Here is a 21,195-nt window from a genome sequence, read left to right as displayed (position 1 = left end):
TCACATAGTCTCAACTATGTTTTTAAATAGTTACTTTTATAGTTTTTGCATGTTTGTCAGCCTCTATTTACACCACAACTTATTAATTTAGAATTTATACAAGTAATTAGCAGTATTTTTTGAACAAAGTTTTGTAAATTGTTAAACATTTCGTTTTTATTTCTTATATATTGTTTATAATTAACAATTTTTTTTTGTAAATATAACTTTTAACAACATTATATTTTAAAACAGGAGAATTAAAAAACCCTGGTCGTTCTATACCAATTGGAACAATGTCTGCGTGCTTTGTGACATTCCTTGTATATTTTGTTTTTATTCTTCTAATTACTGCTTCAACTCCTAGGTTTTAATGTAAAAATTCTTCTGATTTAACTTTTTAGAAATAAAGAGCTACACAGGGTTGTCAAAAACTCTGGAATCCTGAAAAAACCTAAAGTTTGACATTTTAGACAAAAAAACCTGGAATTTTACTCTTTTTTTTAATGTAAAGTATGAAAATTTCGATTAGATACGAAAAATTTATCATAAAGACAAACAAATTTTTGTATAATTATTTTTTTTATTGGAAAACGCATTTTTTTTAGTATCATTTTAATGTTGTTACACTATTTAAGATAATTTTATACTAAAATGGACCAAAAACCTTGTTTTTAAAAATTTCGGAAGAACTTTACAAAAAAATCTTTGGCAACCCTGGCTACATAATGAACCTATAAAAGTTTATTTTTATTTTCAGAAATGTTTTATTCTTTTATTGAAACTTAAAATAAATTAATAAAATCAAAAACACAAGTTTTTTACTAGTTTAATTGAAGCTTAAATTTAAAAAATATAATGTTTTTTTTATGTTATAGAGAATTACTGCACTGTAGTTATAGCTTTTTGCTGACAATAAACGTGTGGCCTCCATTAGTGGCTATCGGTGTTTTTTTTTCGTCTATGTCAGCTGGATTGAGTTGTTTAATTGGAGCAAGCAGAATTTTGTATCAACTTGCCCAAGATAACATTTTTGGTAGCTTTGTTTAGTAAATAATTTTATTAAATTTACAACGCTTTAAGATACCTACTTAATTATATTTTTCATATTATTTACATGCTTTTATTTTTAAATTCCACTTAGTCCACTCTTTTTTTTTCTAGTTTAAAATTTCATAAAACCAGTAAAAACTGATTAACATAAATGATAAACATTTGATAAGGTGTAATTGCAACTTGGTAATTTGTTTTTTAAACATTTCCCTAAACAGTCTGCATTGTGATATGCCAAAAATCTTAGTCTATCCGTTTTATAGGTAAAAATTTAAGCTTATTTTTTTCTTAAGGGAAAATATAATTTTGAATCAAACAAACAGGTGTAATACTAAATCCCGTAAAGTGGACAACATCTTCAGGAAATCCTATAATAGCTGTATTGTTTTCATGGTTATTAGTACAACTAACTTTGTTTGTTGGTGGAGTAAGTAATATTGCTCCAATAGTAACAATATTTTATCTCATCTCGTATGCTGCAGTTGATTTGTCTTGTTTAGCCCTAGAGTGGGCTTCAGCACCAAACTTTAGGTTTCCTATATTAAAAATAATATTTCAAATAAATGTGTAGACCTTTATTTACTTGATAGACTTTTTAAATACATTTATACTTCAGAAATTTTATTATATAGACATCAGTTTTTCCATTGTTTAATAAATTTTAACTAAAATATAAATAAATAAACTTTATGACAGCTCAAAATTATTTTCTTATGCTAAATTATTTCAGTGGTTTTTTGTTATTTAAAAAAAAGTGTGTTTATGATTACCAAAAAAGTACACTAATTTATCATTAAATTAATTACCATAAAAATGATAAACTTATTTTCTTTATTAGTTTAAAATATACCAGAGCCTTTCGAAGTCTACAAACAGTAATCAATAAAGCTTCAAAATATATCTTTTAGTATTTTTCTGTTCTTAGGTTTAAAAAAATTTAAAAAGCAAAGACACTTAACGGCTTATTTAAAATATCTTTTACCGGATTTAGACAATATTGTTCTAACTTAAGAATTGTGAAATAACTCTGTAAGCTGTTTTTATGTTTTTTTGCTTCTAATTCGTGATGGTTAATACAGTGCTTATTCGCTTAACCGGACATGTTCGGCAAGATTTTTCTGTAAAAATGTCCGGATAAGCATTTTTCCGGTTTAGTACAAAAAAAAATTCTAAAATTATGTAACTGCCGTATATTATGCAATACATGATAAAAGCGTTATGGTAAAACATAGTAATTATGACTAAATATATAGAAAAATGTATAGAACATATAAATAAAAAGAAATTAAATTGTCATGCACCTTATTTTAAACAAAAAAGTGTTTGAATTATCAACTTTTATAATACAGTTTGAATTAGAAATCAACCATAAAAGAACTGTTATACATTCATTTTCTAAAAAACTAAGTAAAATTTAATCAACTATCATAAGAACTTAAAAGTTTAAATAAAAATATAACGTCAGATTAAAAATAACACTGTTTAAAAAATTTTTTAAATCTGACTAACTTAACATTCAAAGGTTTTTTATAACTAAACTAGTTTTAACAAAGCTTTAAGGCCATAGGGGGGGTAAAACTATTTTTTTACAAAAAACTTTAGCTTTTATATGAAAGATTTTATAGAATTCAAAAATATCATTTGACTTATGAGATATTTTATTTTTTGTAAAAAGTTTCCGATACAAACGTATGGACCGCAAATTTTTCGGGGTCAATTTTCTCGGAAATTTTAAAAATCACTAAAAATTTATCTCCTTCATTTTTCAAGCAATCTTCTTCAAATCTCAGAAAATCTTCCTTATATTAAAAGTAAAAAACCTTTTTTTATTAATTTTAAATTAATATCTTTAATAAAAATTTCAGGTAAAATATAAATAAAAGTCTTTTTTTTATCAAAAAAATTTTTTTTACAAAAATCTTTTTAATTTCTTTTAATTGTAAAAAGTTTAGACTGTAAAAGTTTGAATAAGAGTGGTTGAAAAATGTAAGAGGAGATATATTTTAAACAAAATAGTCTTTTTTCGCTGTTTTAGTTTTCCCTTCCCATAAGTATTATGAACTATCTACTACTAACTATAGGTATATCCGACTTTGACTAATCATATCTCAAAAAATAATTCAAATTTTTTAAAAAGGTAAACATCATCTTGAAGCCTAGAAAAAACTCTATAAAATAAGATCAACTTGTAAAAAACATGGTATATCCCTCCTATGACCTTAATGTAAGCTTAAGTACATAATAATTAACTAAACTGCAGAATTTATAAAATCACTTAAAATTTTTCTTATGCCATTAAAGCTTAAACATTTGTATTACACAAAAGTGTTTGTTTTTAGTATCAAATAGTATTTCGATTTTTCTTCTCAACTGAAACTGTCCGGATAAGTGAATAAGTACTGTAATACTATTAAAGTTTCATAAAAATTTAAATAATAATTAAAAATTCACTCAACTAATAATGCAATAGTTTTATAGACGAAAATTTATTTAGCTAGTTTGTTATCTTTCAAAAAAATAAATTTAATTAAGTTTTCTTAAGGCTGGCGTATTATAATAAACTAATAGAAGATGTTGTAACTGCTATTGAAGTCTTTCATATTAAAAATAAAAACGAAAGAAGCAGAGCAATAAATATATTGTCAAAATATATATAAAAAGTTTTAGTGTTATTGTTTGAAATTTTTTCAAGTAGACACATAAAAATTTAATTGCAAAGAAAAACTAGTGAAAAGCGTTTCTTGGCTAATACAAATTTCTTTTTATAAAACGTAGATAATAGTTTTTTTGACAATCTTTAGATAAGTTGTCATTTAGTGTTTCCTTATTATAATAATTTAATTTAACCAAGAACTTGTTTAAAAAAATGTAATTATTCAATACTTTCTAACAGTCAATTGTAATGTTATTCATGTTGTTGCTTATATTTGAATTTTAAACAAAGATTTCTACAATTGTTACGTCATTTTAAAAGCTTTCTTTTAAAATCTTTCGGTTATGTTAAGTTATACTTTATTTGTATATTATTGTTCAAATACTTTATCGATGGAATTGGTCGAAAATAGTCTAAAAATTGTTTTAATAGTTATCAATGTGTTGTGTTAAATGTTATAAACTATTTTAAAAACAATTCTAACAGGAAATTTTTAAATTGTTTCTTCATTTGTTAAAGTACAACATTTAGAAAACTATATTAGATAAATTAAGTTTTAAAGTCTACTATTTGTTGCTTAATACTAGAAATTATCTCAAACAAGTCAATAAGATTCCAGTAAAACAAGTTTAGTTATTGACCCAAAAAGTACTTATTTTTTATTTACATTAGACTTTTTATGTCTCATAACATTATTTACATCTAAATTAAAATACCTTCAACTGTTTTTTTACATAACGAGAATGTTGTGCACCTTTTCTTTAGAGATCTCAATAACAACTCTCGTATAGTATTATGTATAATAGTAAGAAGAATAATCAACTAAAATTTTTAAATTTTATTGTAAAAACATTAATCAAATGAGTGAAACATTGTTTTGACAATAAAGTTTAAAAATTTGAGTTGATAACTAGAATGTATATAATAGTTTAATTATCTACATTAAATTATTGCTAAAAAATTGTTGCATTAGTTGCTAAAAGAAAAAAAGAACTCATATTTGTTATATTTGGTGTTTTTATTTTTATTTACTTAATTTTAGACTAAATGGAATTTAGATTCATATATAAACCCTAAAACCATTGTCTTTAAAATTATAGTTTTAAACTGTTGTGCTATTAAATAGTATACTTCAGGGTTGCGACTCGGTCAGGAAATCAGGAAAAGTCAGGAAAAATTAAAAAAAATGACAAAAGTCAGGGAAAGTCAGGAAAAAATGGGGGGTTTTGAAAAAAAGTCAGGAAATTTGATAGAATTTAAAAAAATTCAGATTTTGTCAGTTTAAATTTACAAAATTCCTTGTTTTCCAAAGCCTTCAAATGATAAAAATAAATTATAAGTCCTTTGAAGTCAGAAAAAAAATCCAAAATTTTTCTAGAAACTCACAAAAATATTTAATTTTATTTCCAATGCCTTCATCTGGTATAAATTAGTAAAATATCCTTTACAAAACTGCAAAAACTTTCTATTAACATATTGAACAAGTACCCTACTTGAACAAGCAGATTTTGTAAGCTTTTTATTATTGATGATCTGTAGCAAGGACACTTCCATAGTGAAACTGTGATATATACACGAAAGTTTATCTAGCATAATTTTAGAATAAACTGTTTTTTATTTAGATAAATAATTGAGTTTTTTATAACTAAGCATTTAGTTTAGTATTTTATGTATTAGTTAATGTGTATACTTTACCTCATTATAATTTTTTTTAAAGTGGTTTAAATTTATAAAATAAGTTATAAGAGAGGTATATACCAAGATTAAGTTTACTTATTACTTGTTTTCTTTTGTAGAGTAACTTTTTTTAAAAGTAAATAAGAGTATATTTATTTTTTACAAGTTTTATACTAAATGATAAGAGGAAATATTTTATAAATGAAAGTAAAAATAAATGAGTGCCAAAAGAAAAGAAATGAAGCCCACAAGTTGTGGCATGATTTAGAGAAAAGATTCTCTTCAACAAGTGTAGGGGCAGCAGATGAGAGCGATTTAAATAAAATGAGGCAAATGATTTTAACTGCCAAGAAAATGAAGCGGAATGCAGTTCAGAAGAAGAAAACCATATCTTCATTAGATGAAGAGGTTGAAGTGCTAATAAAAAACAGAGAAAATAATTTTTAGTACATACATTTAAAAAAACAGTATTTGTTTAAGTTCTTTATTGTTTTAATGTTTTAACTATAAAAGTTTGTTATTGTTTTAAGGTTTCAGTTGTGAAAGTTCCTTATTTATTTAAGGTTTTAATTGTAAAAGCTCCTTATATGTCGTTTCGTTTATTTAGATACATTTATGTAGGAAATTCTAAAAAATTGTGTTCTTTATTGTTTTAAGGTTTTAACTGTAAAAATTTGTTATTGTTTTAAGGTTTTAGTTATTAAAGTTCGTTATTAATTCAAGGTTTTAATTGTAAAAGTTCCTTATATGTCGTTTGTTTATCTCGATACACTTATTTTAGGAAATGCTAAAAAATGGTGTCTTATTTCAGACAAGCTGTGTTTATAAGGAAATTATACAAGTATTTTGCTGATAGAGCTGTTTATTACAAACATCAATCATACACAGATGGTTTAAGTGATGTACTGGAAGTTTGATGTTTTGACTGTTGTTTTTAACCTGTATTAAAATTAGATTGAAAGCTGTAAATAGTTTCAAGTGTTAGATTATGTATTTTAGAATAAGTTTAGTTTAAGAGTTTGATTTAGAAAAGTCAGGAAAAGTCAGGAAATTTTTCTCAGCTTGATCAGTGGCAACCATGATACTTGTTATTTGTTGTAATTTTTTTACATTTAAAACGTTATTTTATATATACTTTGTTTTTTTTAACTCTTAAAAGTACTGTTTCTGTAAACTTCAATTTTTTACAAAGTTTTTTATTAAAAAACTCCAAGTTTTTTAGAAAATAATAAAAATTATGTTTTAATTTATAGAACAATTTTTTTTTGAAAACATTACAGTGTACATTTTTTTAGTGCAGTTTATTCTATACTTTTAACAGTCAATAATGCTCTGCCCACACAATTATATTGTTGAAGTTTTTTTTGATATTACTAAAATTTTATTAAAAATTTTTTTAGTATGTTAATTTTTTGTTTTTCTAGTTTAATAATTAGTTTTTATTCTCTTTAAAATCAAAATTTAAAAGTATGCAATATAAAAAATCTAATAAATAATTATCAACAGGCCAACGTTTCATGTATTTTCATGGCATACTTGTGTGTTAGGATTTATCAGCTGCTTAGTTATGATGTTTCTAATCCAACCAATGTATACTTCCATATCTTTTTGTATTCTCCTAGCATTAGTAGCTCTCATTCATTATAGATCACCAACGTCTGCTTGGGGCTACATAAGCCAAGCTTTGATATTCCATCAGGTACATGTAAACTCTTAAAATCTATTAAATAAGTTTAACATGTTGAATCAGCTAGTTTTTTCGCATTTTAAAGTTTTTAACGATTTAACAAAACATCTATTAAATTTTATTATTGTATTATGTAATTAAATTATTTTAAGTGCTAAATTAAGTGATTATACAATAACTTAGAGTTGTTCTAATTCTCAAACCAACAATTTAAAACTTAAATATGTTGAACTATAAAGTCTAAAAATATGTTTTTAGTTTAATGTTGATATTAGGTACTTTTTTGTTCTAAAAATTAGTTATTTTTTACTATAAGATAAATTATAAGTTAAGAAAAATTTTTTGTCCTCAAAAAGTGTAAAAGTATTTGTAGTTAAAGTAGTTTTAAAAAATAGCTTCTTTTGATAGATATTTTATAGTTCATTAATATATTAAAACAAGCAGTATTTAAGAAATGTTGGATTTCTAAAATACTCAATACTTTAAACTACGTTATATAATATTGTAACTGAAGTTATCCAATTTTAATAAGTTCAAAAAAAAAATATTAATTGTATGACAGTCTTTTCTAATTGTTGCAAAAAGCGTAATCTGGGTTAGTTTATAAGCTATTTATTTACACAAATTTACTTGTTTTTATAGTAGTTAAAATTAGAATTTAATTAAAATATTTCATATCTTTTTAAATTTATACTATTAAGCATAAGTTTTACGTTTCAATTTGTTAAGAAATGTTTAAAAAAAATATCATAATACTTAACATAAATTAAAGGCTTCATAGTTTATTTAATTATTAAGAAAACAATTTTCGTTTAACAAAAAAGATTAACAACTAACTTTTTAGGTAGTTTCAAATTTGTTAAACAGGTTCGTAAATACATGCTTATGTTAGATTCACGAAAAGAACATGTAAAATTTTGGAGACCACAAATTTTGTTGATGGTCAAAAACCCAAGATCTTGTTGTCAGCTAATAGATTTCGTGAATGCAATCAAAAAGTCAGGTATAGAGTTTTTAGAAGTTTACACAAAAATTTAAAACTACAAATTACCTTTTCAATAAACATGTCATTAATCATATCGTTAAGTTTTAAGTGTTATATGAAAAATAAGTAATTGTTTGATATAAAATAAACATTATATGTTATTATTAAAATTATATAAGACTAAAAACACCTTTGTAAAGATTAATTTAAAGGTAACTTCAATATAAAAAATATATGTTTTAATAATTAGTTTCATTTTTATATTTTATTATGTTGGTAATTTCATTTATATGAAATGAGTTTCTTTTGGTCACAGCTATTGGTTTTAAATTAAGTTTAATTAACAAAAGTGTTTAAAGTAGACATATCAAGCACTTCTTGTATTAAAATAGAAACGTTGAAATCGAGTTGTTGTTATAAATAATATTTTTCAATTAACATTTTTTCCACTAATTAAAAAGTAGTTTGCTAATTTATTTAAAAACTGGACCTTTTGTAGAAATAAAAAATTTGTTCGTGCAAAATGTCGCTCAGTGCAAAAGTGATGCTCCGTGCATTTCTGACGCCTACTAAGATTTAGGAATTTAACTTTATACATTTTTAATTTTTTGAATTTCAGCAAAATTTAATTTTTGGCTACTGAAATTCTGTAAGTCTTAAACTGTTTAATGTAAAATTAAGGCCATAGGGGAGAGGGGTTTCAACATTGTTTTACGAAAATTAATTATATTTTATATGAAAGGTATAATTATTTACTATAAGATAAAGCTATAATTACAGAATTAAACTATATTAAATAAATTTTGAGATATTGTAAGTTTTGTGAAAAGTTTCCGATACAAACTTATGAAGAAAATTTTTTTCAATGCCGATTTTCTCATAACTTTGAAAAATTCACTAAAAGTCCATCTTCTTATTTTTTTGGTAGATTAGCCTAAAGTTTCTAAGAAATATTCCTCGCATTAATAAAAAAGATCTAAGAATTTTATGAACATAATAAAAAACATATTCATTTTTTGCTGTTAAAAAAAATACTTGAAATTTCCTACAATATAAATGTTCATAATTTAGTTAGATTAAAATGAGAAGTTTTTGAAAAGATTGCTTGAAAATTTTTAGAGAAGATATATTTTTAATGAAATAGTCTTTTTTTTTGCTTTTTTGTTTTGGTCCTTCTATAAGGGAGCTATCGAGCTCTCTAACTTTGTACTCCATATCTCAAAAACTAGTTTGAATGTTACAAAACGGTAAAAAGCAACTGCTAGCTATGATAAAGATCTTTATAATAAGATCAAATAGTAAAAAAAATGCCTTACCCACCCCCTATGGCCTTAAGTGTATTTAGGTAGACGCTAGTATAAATTGTGCAAGAGCTAACATATTTTTGCTTTATCTGTATGTTTAGTTTGACTCAAGCTACTTTTAATTTCTCTATTGTTTTATTTTACTTTTAAGAGCGGCAACCCTCTTTATTCTTAATTATTTAAGCTACTTTATGACTAACTAATTAATAACTTATGACGTTGTGTTTAAAGTTTTTATATGGTTTCAACTAGGTTACAAATTTAGATATTATTCATTAAAGAATCAAAAGTATTTTCTTTTTTAATTATATTAATAATGTTTGTATTTAGAAATTGCTCTCAGTACGTTAGAAAATGCTCATATTTTACTAAGAGCAGGGTTGCCAAAAAATTTGAAAACCTGGAAAAACCTGAAATTTGACAATTTACATTAAAAAACCTGGAAGTTTAAACAATTTTTACATTTTTAGGAGAAAAATTTTGATTTGACACAAAAATCTTTTTAAACTTAAAACTTAATTTTAATTTGTCATCATCAAAGTTTTTTATTAAAAAAACACATTTAAAGTAACTTTACAGTATCTTGACAATGTTTTTACTATTAATAACACAGTTTTTTACCTTACACTTAAATTTAAACTAAAAATAGACCCACAAATGTGTACTTTTAAAAACCTGGCGGAAATTTCGAAAACCTGGAGAAAACTTACTGAAAACATTTGGCAACACTGTAAGAGCTAAATCTATCATTAGCGATTAAACTAGTTAGAAAAGCTAAACTCAATTTATAGTAATCTTAATTAACAAAAAAACTACAAAGTACTAGTACTAAGATTATGTTTTCTTTCTTATCCAAATTAAACCAATACAAAATAATTACGATAATCAGCACTTAAATTATATTTTGAAATTAAAAAAATGCAGCTATAAAAAAGACACTGTGTAGGTTAAAGCTTGTAGGTTTCTTAAATAAAAAAATTTAACTACAAGTGTTTATAATACTTTCGTTTCTCGGTAACTTGTACTGAAGTCAGTACAAACGGTCATTTTAAGCGTATCAAACGACTTAAGGCTGCGTTGGTTGAACAATGGTAGATGTCCAATACCTGAGAAATGGTTGTTTTGGTACTTAACAGACTGAGCTATATTAGTAGTTATTTAACACCCAAAGCTAGGTACTTTTACTATTTAAAACAAACAGAAAGCTACCTCGATAAGTCGTTCAGAAGTTAGTGTTCATACTCAAAAATATAGTAAACTCAGATGTAAAATAAGTATTTCCGGAATTGTTATTGTACTCTACTTACGGAATACAAGTTGTTAAAAACAATTTATATGATTAAGAAAAATGAACTTAATACTACTTACTTGAAAAAATTGTAGAAGTATGTTGCAATCTTATTCACAATTATGTTTATTTAAAAGAAAAGATTAACGAGTTCAATTTTATACAATTTATTTTGAAAATTATACTCAGATTAAGAAAATAGTTGGAATGATTAAGCATTTAGTGCAACGGTCAGCAAACTCCGGCCGTATGTGGCCCGCAAGCAAGTTTTTTATTTTAAATAGGATGCGGCAAATGAAAGTTAAGACTGCGGCCTGCTATCATGCAAATTTGTCTGGCAAAAAGAAAAATTAAACTAATATTCTGAGGTTTGAAATGAAGAGAAAAAAGATCTTAGTTAAAAATTACAAAAAATTTGAAACTTTCACTAGATATTTCGGGTCTGATTTAAAGAGTAAAACTACAACGGCGCGACCTGCAAATTATTTTATTTTCGAAATTTGGCTCTCGACGACCAAATAACTGCCCAATCCTGATTTAAAATATAATATTGTACTGATTATTTTGTTTTGATCAAGAAAGTTAAAATTTTCTATAGTATTTTGAAGACGTCACCTAAAAATTAATAATTTTTGCAAAATTTTTGCTGCTGCAACTAGATAAATCATAAAAGCAAACCCATTTAAAGACCAACGAACAAAATACATAACTTTGAATGCATTAAAAATTTACTTTAACCTTTTGAAAACTTAATAGAGTTATATATTATGAGTAGGTGTCAAAGGGCCGCTCATGCACGAGGGGTCACTTTTGCACAAAGACATTTTTGCACAGGTTGAATTTTTTTAGTTTATTTTTATTTTTTTATAAAGTTTATGTTAATTTTTATTTAACTATCAGTGTTACCCCTTACCCTCAGTTGGTAAACTTTTTTACTTATTTTATTGTCTTTTTATTTTTATTAATAAATGTTATTAGTTGTTATTTGTTTTGAATTTTATTATCACTTTTAACCCATATATCGGTCGGTAACTTATTTTAAAAATTAGTTATTATTTTTTTCTTTTTTTTTTTTTAACAATTTTAATAAGTTATTTTTTCATTTTCGTTTTTATAATCACTGTTGCCCCTAACCCTTACCCTCGGTCAGTAACTATTTTTTTTTCTTTTTTTTTTTTACTACTTTATCTTTGAGTTTTATATATTTTTTTCTTTAATTTTATATTGTCGTGCAAAATGACTCTTCGTGCCAAAATGTCTTTATGCAAAAATTTCCCTTCATGCATATTTGACCTGTTCCCATATATTATGTGCAGCGAAACTTCGTAAGTCAATAAAGTGTTTGCGTACGCAAACAATTCTCATTTTACTTTGGGCTCTGCTTGTTTAAATCTCTAGAATTTAATGCTTTATAATATTATATCTTATAAATTTTTGTTAATTTTAAAGCATATATGATTTTTTTCTAATATTACATTTAAGAATTTTTCTTCCAACAAGTTTGTCTTTAAAAGTACATATGTATTTAAGGACTGTATGTGTTGGGTCATGTTAGCTTAGGACATTTGTCTGACATGAAAAAAGACTTATTAGGGCAAGAACAGTATAATTATTGGCTTGATTTTGTTGATCTTATTGGAATTAAAGCGTTTGTGGAATTAACTTTGTCATCCACCGTTCGCGAGGGAATTGAACATCTTTTACGAATTGCAGGTTTTTCATTGCTGTTGATTTATTGTCTATAAAAATTTTCTCGATTTTTTGACATAGTTAATAACTTTTGTAGTACATAGTAGTGTAATACTACTATGTATATTATAAGTAATAAATTGTTGTTTTAAACAAATAAGCATTTTTGAATATGTTTTCTTGCTTAGTTTCGACAGTGTCTCAAAAAAAAAAAATTAAATATAAAAAAACCAAATACGTACTTTTTCTTGCGACTATTTACAGTCTACATATAATTCAAGGATTAGGAGGTATGAAACCAAATACTTTAGTTCTTGGATTTTACGATGATTGTGTTCAACGTGACACTTTTAAGGATATGGACCTTATCAAAAAAACGTAAGTTAGCATAGTTTAAAAATGATTAATTATGAAGTACTTATATAGCGTTTTTAAAGTAACGTTTATTTAAGCACGTTTTTTTCCACATTACATCAATATTTATTAGAACGACAAAGCTCTGCAAATTGTTTAGTTGTTTAGATGTATTTTGCATAGGTATTGTAAATGAAGCAAAAATCTAATTAGAAATGATTATTTTCGATAAAAACATATCTTTGAAGTTGTTTTTGTTGTTACGTTTTCTATAAATCACACAAATTTAAAACTTTTTACAAAGTCGACTACCCAAAATTTTAATGTTTTTAGTCGCCAGTAAATAAAAAAAGAGCTGTAACAATTCTAAAAATATTAACATGCTTGTTTTAAAATAATTAAATTTTCAAGTATGTTTTTTATCAAGTTTTGTTCTTTCAATTGAAAATTTTTAATTTTATTTAAGCCAGGGTTTCCCAGACTCATTTTCATAAACACCCCCTCGGCAAAAAATTTAAAAATAATCGGGTCTTTATTTATTATTACTCTTACACTTATTTACGTTAATGATATTGCCCACTTTGGTAAACCTTGTTTTAAGAGGTATATGTTTAAAAATATATAAAATTTTACTTTGTTTCTTTTTAAGTTAAAATAGATAACTTTTTATTGTTATAATTTAATCTCAATTAAGTTTTTAAAAATATATTTTTTATAAAAAAATGTTTTTAAAAACATTTCTAAAAAATGGGTTAAAGGTCATATTTCTTAAAGTTATATTTGTTAGACTTAAATATAAACTAGTCTTGCACCTTATTGGTGAATGGAAACATAAGACTTTTATTTAAAAAGTAAGCAGTTTATAACTTTTGTTTAAATAGACTTTTATCTGGGTTTCCACTTCCCTAGATTTTTACATTTTCATTTTACAGTTACAGTTTTGATTTTTACAAATCACCAGATTTTTCTAGATAAAACTGGAAAATTTGTGAAAGTCCTCAGATTTTAATTTTTTTATTCTTATGCTAAAAGTTTTTGTAATAATATACCAAATATTTTTTTGATTTTTAAATTTATCTTTATATTAGAGATAGAGCTTAAAGAAAACTAGAGTATAAAAACAATAGTTAATTTAACAGGGTTTTACACAATGTTTTTATTAAAAATTTTGATAGTTTTAATTACATTTTATGTGACGCAAGTAAAGGATAAAAGGTAAAGTATTTTATGTGTAAAATAGAATAATTTCCTACTCATTTCCTTGTCTTAGAATTTTAATTAAGTATTAATTTTGTTTAGAGGTTAAAGTATAGTATTTCCTAGATCACAATAATACTAAATAATTTTATTACAATTTTGCTCGAGTTTTTTAATTTTCTTATTTGTTATTTTTTTAAATCATGCAGCCCGCAATTACATTTTTTAACGAGTTGAAACTAGAAAGGATTTGTTAGTAAATATGAGTTGCTAACTACAAAAGTTGTCCACCACTGACCTAAAAGTTTCATTAGTTTCAAAACAGTTCATATTTAAACAGGATTGATTACAGATTACACAAGGCTTTTTAATATTTAAGTATTTTAAACACTTTACTGGGCTTCTAAGAAAATAACTGTGAATTATTTTCTAAAGCCCTGTAAACTACTTTGAACACAAAAGTGCGTGCATAAGAAGTACTAGACTAAATAACATTTCGAACACAATTTTTTTTATCTCAAAAGTTTGTACTAAAAAGAAAAACTGCTTTGTATAATCGTGGGGGGCGATTTTTTTTCAAATTACTGAAAAGGGGGCGATTTAGTAAATGAGTTTGGGAAACCCTGTTCTAGAGTTTAAATCTTCTGGTTACCATTATAATTCTATTTTATGATATTTGGGACTGGGTTTTTTATAGAGTTATATTTGATAGAATAAGAAGTCTTTTTTGATGTCAGCGCACTTGTGCTTAGTTGCCATCTTGCCAATGCTAAAGAGAAACAAGACTTTTCTCTTTCTTTTGGTGCTATTCATAGTTTACAACTAAATTCTAATATGCTATTATTATATTAGTTGCTACTTCAAAGCCTAATAACTAAATTTGGAGTACTAATTTTAATGTAAGTGTTATTAGTTTATCTAATTATATCTGTTTTTATATAACAATAACAGCAGTAAGTTGCAGCACTCTGTTTTAATGAATGATTCAAAACCTTATAGCGATACAAAAGAACTTGTACAAATTAAACTGACATGTCGACAATGATGACGTTTTATCGACTAAACTTTGTAATTGTGTTGAATTTTTCTAAACTCATATTTCATCTTAAAGTAGCGATTAAGCGTTTGCTAAGTTTGTCTTATTAGTAAAAAAAAGCATTAAAAAAAATTAAGAACCAGCTAATAAAAGCAATAATATTTGCTCAACACCTGGTGTTATGTTGTTTTTAAGAGCCTTCTATTAACATAACTCATCAGAACGAAGTTAAAGACAGCTCTTGCTTAGATTAAAATATGAAAATTAAAAAAAAGTTACTAACTTAAACTCTAAACAACTGAAACTTAATGGTTCGAGAAGTTGTTGCTACTGAAGCAAAAATAAAACAAGAAACACATTTACTACAGAATTAAAAACATAAGTATTCATTACAAAGTTCTCAAACAACAAATACAATTATTTTTAACGAAAGCAGCTTTAAATCAAATATCACTTTTATTTGGTATCATTACACCATTAGACGAAACCATAGTCTGCAACTCATACTTTGTTGTCTTAGACCCTGACAGAGTCATTACATTTTCCCTTATCATTATTATTAGACTTAACACACTTTTGTCATTCGATTGTTAGCAGATATGGTGAAGAGATTTTTACTATAGAATGTATATTTGAATTTTTATTGCGTATAATTATATAAAACTAAAGTGAAAAAAAAAAAAAATACGAGTTAACATTTAATTTTTCTATAAACAGAGTATCATTAAAAAGGCCAAATGAAGAAGGCAATCTGACACAAACCAACAATGTTTCTTTATTTTTTACAATTAAAGATCAGCCAAGTAATCGTACTAGTAATTTTAGTGTCGAAGAATATGTAAATGTTATAAATGATGCACTGAAAATGAACAAGAATGTTTGTATTGCGAGATACTTCGACCAAGTTTGTGCTCTTTTAAAGTTGTGTTATGGTTTTTGATAAGTTGTCAGAAATTGACTAAAGTAGTATAAATAAGATTAAAGTTTAATTTAAGTACATAAATTAACATAATTTCAACTGTGATTTTATTAGATAAAATATAGTTTTTTTTAGCTTGATAAAGCAGCTATGATCAAAAGCAAAGAAATTCATTTCATAGATGTTTGGCCAATCGATCTACTTAAACCTCTTATGATATGTGAAAACTATGAACATAAAGTTTGTTTTTTTTTTACTTAACGGACATCTTTAAACAATAAAAATGTGAAAAAAAGGTAAGCAGTATTGTTTTAAAAGCATTTAAACTACTTTTTGTTTTTAATTTCTACTAATATAAGAAAAACAATTTTGTATTTAATTTACCTAATAATTTATTTATTAGAGTAGTTAATGTAAAAAGTAAATCAACTATAAGCTATAAAGTAGCTTATTTCTGAAATCTACAGTTTTGTAAGCATGTAAAACTAAGCTGTTTGGGGTGTGCTTACGGGTTAAGAAGGGGGTAGTAAAGGTAATAAGAGGATATTGTAAACTTATATCCGTTTATAAATTTTAAAAACGCAAAAAAAAACGTAGAAAAAAATATTATTTTACTAGTGTCTAAAGTAAATTGTGCTATTTTGTTCCATAATTCTAGTTTTTTTTAGTTTATAAGATTAAAGTCGCGATTGCGCTATATTTTTAATTTTTAGCTTTTAAATGTCAGTATTTTACCTAACCTTAGTTAAAATAAAAAAAAAACAAAGTTTTTAATTTTTTTTATAACAAATTATTTTAAATTTTCAAAAAGTCATACAGGATTAAATTTTAAAAAGACAAAAATTTACGTAAAACTAAAAAATATATTTAGTCATTATATCATACTTTTCTTAGCATACTCCACTTCACAGGTTCTCCACTTCGATCAATTTGATTGGAATTGAAAACGTTACGCATTTTATTCATTTGATTAAATCTAGAATGCTTGTAATTTTCAACATCATTCATAAGTTACTCGATTGTAACGTCATAGCTGAGCTAGAAATATTAATTTCTTTATTTTGATGTCAAATGTCATTTTTATTAAAACACTTATGTTTTTGGACCAAACGAAAGCAGAATGTGTTGTGATGTGTGCTTAAAGCAACACAAAGGTTTTCGTATTATACAACGTTTTTAGGACAAAATAGTAGTAAATGATTTTACGAGCGCTTGTGTAAGTTTAATAGGAATTAAACAGCATCATTTAAAGAAGCTTTAGAGTATCTTTTTAATGTTGTTAGTTGTACTACTTAACACAATTTTTAAACTTAAACTTGACTTTAAACTAGAAATAGACCCAAAAAAGTGTATTTTAAAAAGCTTGGAAGAAATATTTTCAAGAATAATTTGTAACCTTGTTTAAACAAAAAATAAAAGTTTGTTATAAATTAGATTATTAGTAAACATCTTGAACACAGCGTAAAGGTGCGTACTCAAAAACTTCTGGTCTTTATTTAGCTACCTTAAACCTAAAACATGGTAAATTAAAAGCCGCTAAAGTGTTTAGTTTTTATGAAAAGAACTTTGGACAACAAAAGTTGTCTAATAGACCAAAACGACAAGCTCACTAACAGACATATTTTCAAAAGCTTCCAGATATAAATATATTTCTTTTAAATTTTCATTGTTTTTAGTATACTTTGTTCATCTAATATTTATTTTAACAGTTTATTACTAACAAAACAATGTTTCACTCCTATATTTGCATATAGGAGATACTTAGTTCTTGTAAATAAGTCTAAAAAATTTTTTGAACAAAATAAATGGAAGTAAAACTGAATAAAAAACAAAAAATTGAAATAATGGTTTAACAACAAAAATAAAGCTTAAAGATACTAAACTTGAGTAGAAATTTAATGCTTATGTTACGCTTTTAAGAATTTTATTTTTTCAGATTTGTTTACAACAACTGAGGATCTCCTATATGCAAATATAGGAGTGAAACATTGTTTTGTTAGTAATAAACTGTTAAAATAAATATTATATAAAAATCTCCTTAAAGACATTTAAGTCGAGAATTTCAAATTGTTTAATTTAAAACAAGTTACAATATTATACTTTGTTTATATATAATTGTTCATTTTATTACGTTAAATATCTAAAATATAATATAAAAATTGTTATACCTATGTTTTAATCATGTTGTATGCAAGTATCAATTGCACTGTTTGTTATCACGTTAAATAAACAAACTGTAATATGTTTATTTTAAATATTGGATTTAGTAAATCATTCGTAAATTGAATTTTTTTTTGATTCCTTAAGTTTTTGATTAGATTAATTACAATATATTTTTTTTTAAATAAGCTGTTTTTATATTACTACTTTCATATGGTTGTTTTTTTGTTTAAAATTAAAAAAAAAACTACATTTTGAACACATCGTTTTTGTTTAAAATATGCGTACTCAAGCGGCAGGTTACTGTATAAAAAGGAGTACATTTGAATTTCTCTTAAATTGAAGTCACAAAATAACCTCACATTAACTTTATCAATTAAAAAACTTAACATAAAACAATTTTATTGCTCAGTTTGTTACAGGAAAATTCAAATCACGACAATTCAAATTATTTTAAATGTTTCAAATTAAAAAAAATCTCATGTAAGTCTAATAGTTACAAAGCAAAGAGTTTTCGTTTGTTTTAGCTTAATGTTATAAACGTATGTATTGTATTTATTTTTACTATGTTTTAATAAATTGATTTTAATTAGGATCTATCAGAGGTTAATCAATCGTATTTTGATACAACATGTATTTTTCTCATGCAAATGGCGTGCATACTAAACATGTCAAATAGTTGGAAAAAATTCACTCAACTTAGAATTCATGTTGTTGAAAGTAAAAACCATCCTTGTCCTACAACTGCAGAGATTGAAGTGGGTTTTTTGTTTATTAAAGACATTGCACTGCACATGATCAAAGAAAAGTTACTTAGTTTGTTGTTAAGAACTTTTTTTATAATTGTTAATCTGGTTATAAAATACTATAGCAATTTATTCACGCAATGCGGATCAAGGCAGTTATAAAAAAAATTTCTTTTACTGGAATTCAACACTTGGATGACGGTAGTTCTAACTTCATACCAGCTAGTAATAAACAGTTGTATTTACAAGTAGGTATTGTTTTATACTATAAAACGTACTTACTATTACTTATGTCTATTATTATTAAGCTTGTTTATGCAAAAGTGTTCTACAATAGTAAAAAATATTTTTTTATAAATTCAGAGTTGTAATGAGCTGATCAAATCTCAACTTGACAATACAGCTGCATCCTTCCTATACTTACCATCACCACCTAACTACCAATCGCAAAATGGTGATTACGTTGAAATGCTCAAGACCATGACCCACGAACTCGGTCCTTGCATACTTGTTCACGGACTCACTCATGTAATCACTTTTTAGTTTTACTCAAGGTTACTAGCAAGCAAGTGTAAAAATATGGTATTAATTTTATTCTTTTATATTTTATTCTTTTTTATTCTTAATTTTAATAATTAAAATTAAAGTAACTGTAAATATTATAGCTTCCCTTCAAAACATCATACTTTGCCAAAAAAATTTAGTTATTAAATGAAAAGTATAATTTTTATCTTTAAATTTAATATATATCCTTTTCAATATTATTTTACATTTTCGAAATATAAAGCTTTTTTATTATCTTTTTTCAGTTTTGATTCCATAAGTCGATACTTACTATCAAGTTTTGTGTTTTTGTTATTTTGTATATTTCAATAAAGGTTTGAAAATTATTATAAAATTAAATAATGTTATACTTTTTACTATGACATTCTCAGAGATGTTGTTATTCATTTATTCTTTTTACTCCAGTAGTTGTTAATTATTTTTCTCTGAATCATTTATTTTTTTAATGAAACAAAGACATTTGATTTGAATTTTTTCAACCGCTACAAGTAAGCTCAACAATTCTATATACACTTTTAAGTGGTAATCAACTAAGACAATTATATTGTTTTTTCTCACTGCTTTTAGGTTGTGCTTTTTGTTTAAATTTAGATTATTTAAATTCTAAGTGCTCAAAGAATTTATATTTTAAGATTAATATTGTTTATATATATAAGAAAAGTTATAGTTTTTGGCAGTGTTGCCAGAATGCTAATGTATTTGGTGACTTATTAAGCGTTTGGTTTTTTCAAATAAAAATTTCACGCACAAGTAGTTAAATAGCAAGTTAAACAATTCTCAAGTATGGTTTTGGGTTTAAAGAAAATTATTTCAGTCAGAAGCACTTGTATTTATTCACCATTTAGAAAAATTGAGTTAGCCGTTTTTATAAAGACAGTAATAAAACTTTTAAAAGTATGCAATTTTAGTTTTTCGTTGATCATGCTTTTTTCCAAGTAAAAAGTTTTGTTGCATTTTAAGAATTACACACTACAAAATAAACAAGTTTATAAAATATTTTTAACAACACACATTTTTTGCAATAAAAACTAAGTTTCCAGTTGTAATCACCGTTTTTTGAAATTCCAAGTATCTTTTGAGATATAAGCTATCGAAGTTAGAGAGTTCAATAAGTATCTTATGGAAGGTGCAAACTAATAAATCAAAAATAGAGTATTTTACTAAAAATCTATCTTCTGCTACCGTTTTTGAGTAAACGTTTTAAAACTTTATCTTATAATTATAAACAACTTGTATAAATCAAATTTTTAATTTATCACTAACAAAAAAAATTTAAAGTAATAAACCGTGGTCAAAATTAATCAATTTTCAAAAATCGCTTTATACTAGTCCTTTGTTATTCTAATAAGAGTTTTATTTTTATTTTGAAGTAAATTGCTTTCTAATGAATATTTTTAATCTTTCTTTTTAATTCCAAAAAAATATTCATAATTTTTTTATGCCATACGTTGTATCGATACCGTACCTTTTATAACTGAGACCGTATGTCCATGTTTAGAATGACTTCTTGTCGACCAAACTTAAATCCATAACTACTATTCACACGAAATCGACTATGCTAAGTTTGCTCAAAAATTACTTATGTACAGGTTACACACTACCAAAGACAAACCCAGTAATTCAACGAAACAATAAATAAATTTATTAAGAAATAAATATGTTATTCTAGCTTATTTTTTAAGGGTTGCTTTTCTCTCTTTTTCATGATTTTGTAAAAGATCGCCATTTATGTCGCTCATTAAAAACAGCTCTTGAGGTAGCGCTGCAGAGTTACCTTAAACGTAATGTTGGATTACTATTGTTGCATTAACTACTTTTATCATTACATTTACCGTTAAATCGTAAAATTTCGTATAAAAGTCTAAGAAATATTTGTTTATTCACTTAAATGAATTCACAATTTT

The 21,195-nt window shown here is 24.9% G+C and overlaps 1 protein-coding gene across 4 annotated transcripts in view; it reads left to right on the top strand.

Moving 5' to 3' along the window:
• LOC145831998 (solute carrier family 12 member 9-like) overlaps window positions 1–20,050 on the top strand; it is a 48,093-nt gene extending 28,043 nt beyond the window's left edge. For 3 of the 4 annotated variants that reach the window (XM_082939356.1, XM_082939355.1, XM_082939354.1), the window contains 12 exons: window positions 235–346; window positions 858–1,015; window positions 1,356–1,563; window positions 6,869–7,061; window positions 7,917–8,052; window positions 12,157–12,339; window positions 12,597–12,693; window positions 15,620–15,806; window positions 15,957–16,061; window positions 18,575–18,739; window positions 18,853–18,975; window positions 19,091–20,050. In XM_082939356.1, coding sequence (XP_082795482.1) covers window positions 235–346; window positions 858–1,015; window positions 1,356–1,563; window positions 6,869–7,061; window positions 7,917–8,052; window positions 12,157–12,339; window positions 12,597–12,693; window positions 15,620–15,806; window positions 15,957–16,061; window positions 18,575–18,739; window positions 18,853–18,975; window positions 19,091–19,270 — 1,847 coding nt within the window. In that variant the 3' untranslated portion in view covers window positions 19,271–20,050. Of the gene's footprint in view, window positions 1–234; window positions 347–857; window positions 1,016–1,355; window positions 1,564–6,868; window positions 7,062–7,916; window positions 8,053–12,156; window positions 12,340–12,596; window positions 12,694–15,619; window positions 15,807–15,956; window positions 16,118–18,574; window positions 18,740–18,852; window positions 18,976–19,090 lie in introns of those variants that run through there. The other variant, XM_082939357.1, reaches the window with a different exon arrangement.
• Window positions 20,051–21,195: the final 1,145 nt, after the last annotated feature.

Source organism: Thalia democratica, chromosome 3, assembly GCF_965202585.1.
Source record: "Thalia democratica chromosome 3, ktThaDemo2.hap1.1, whole genome shotgun sequence".
Classification (NCBI taxonomy): Eukaryota; Metazoa; Chordata; class Thaliacea; order Salpida; family Salpidae; genus Thalia; species Thalia democratica.
This window is presented reverse-complemented; position numbering and strand designations above follow the sequence as displayed.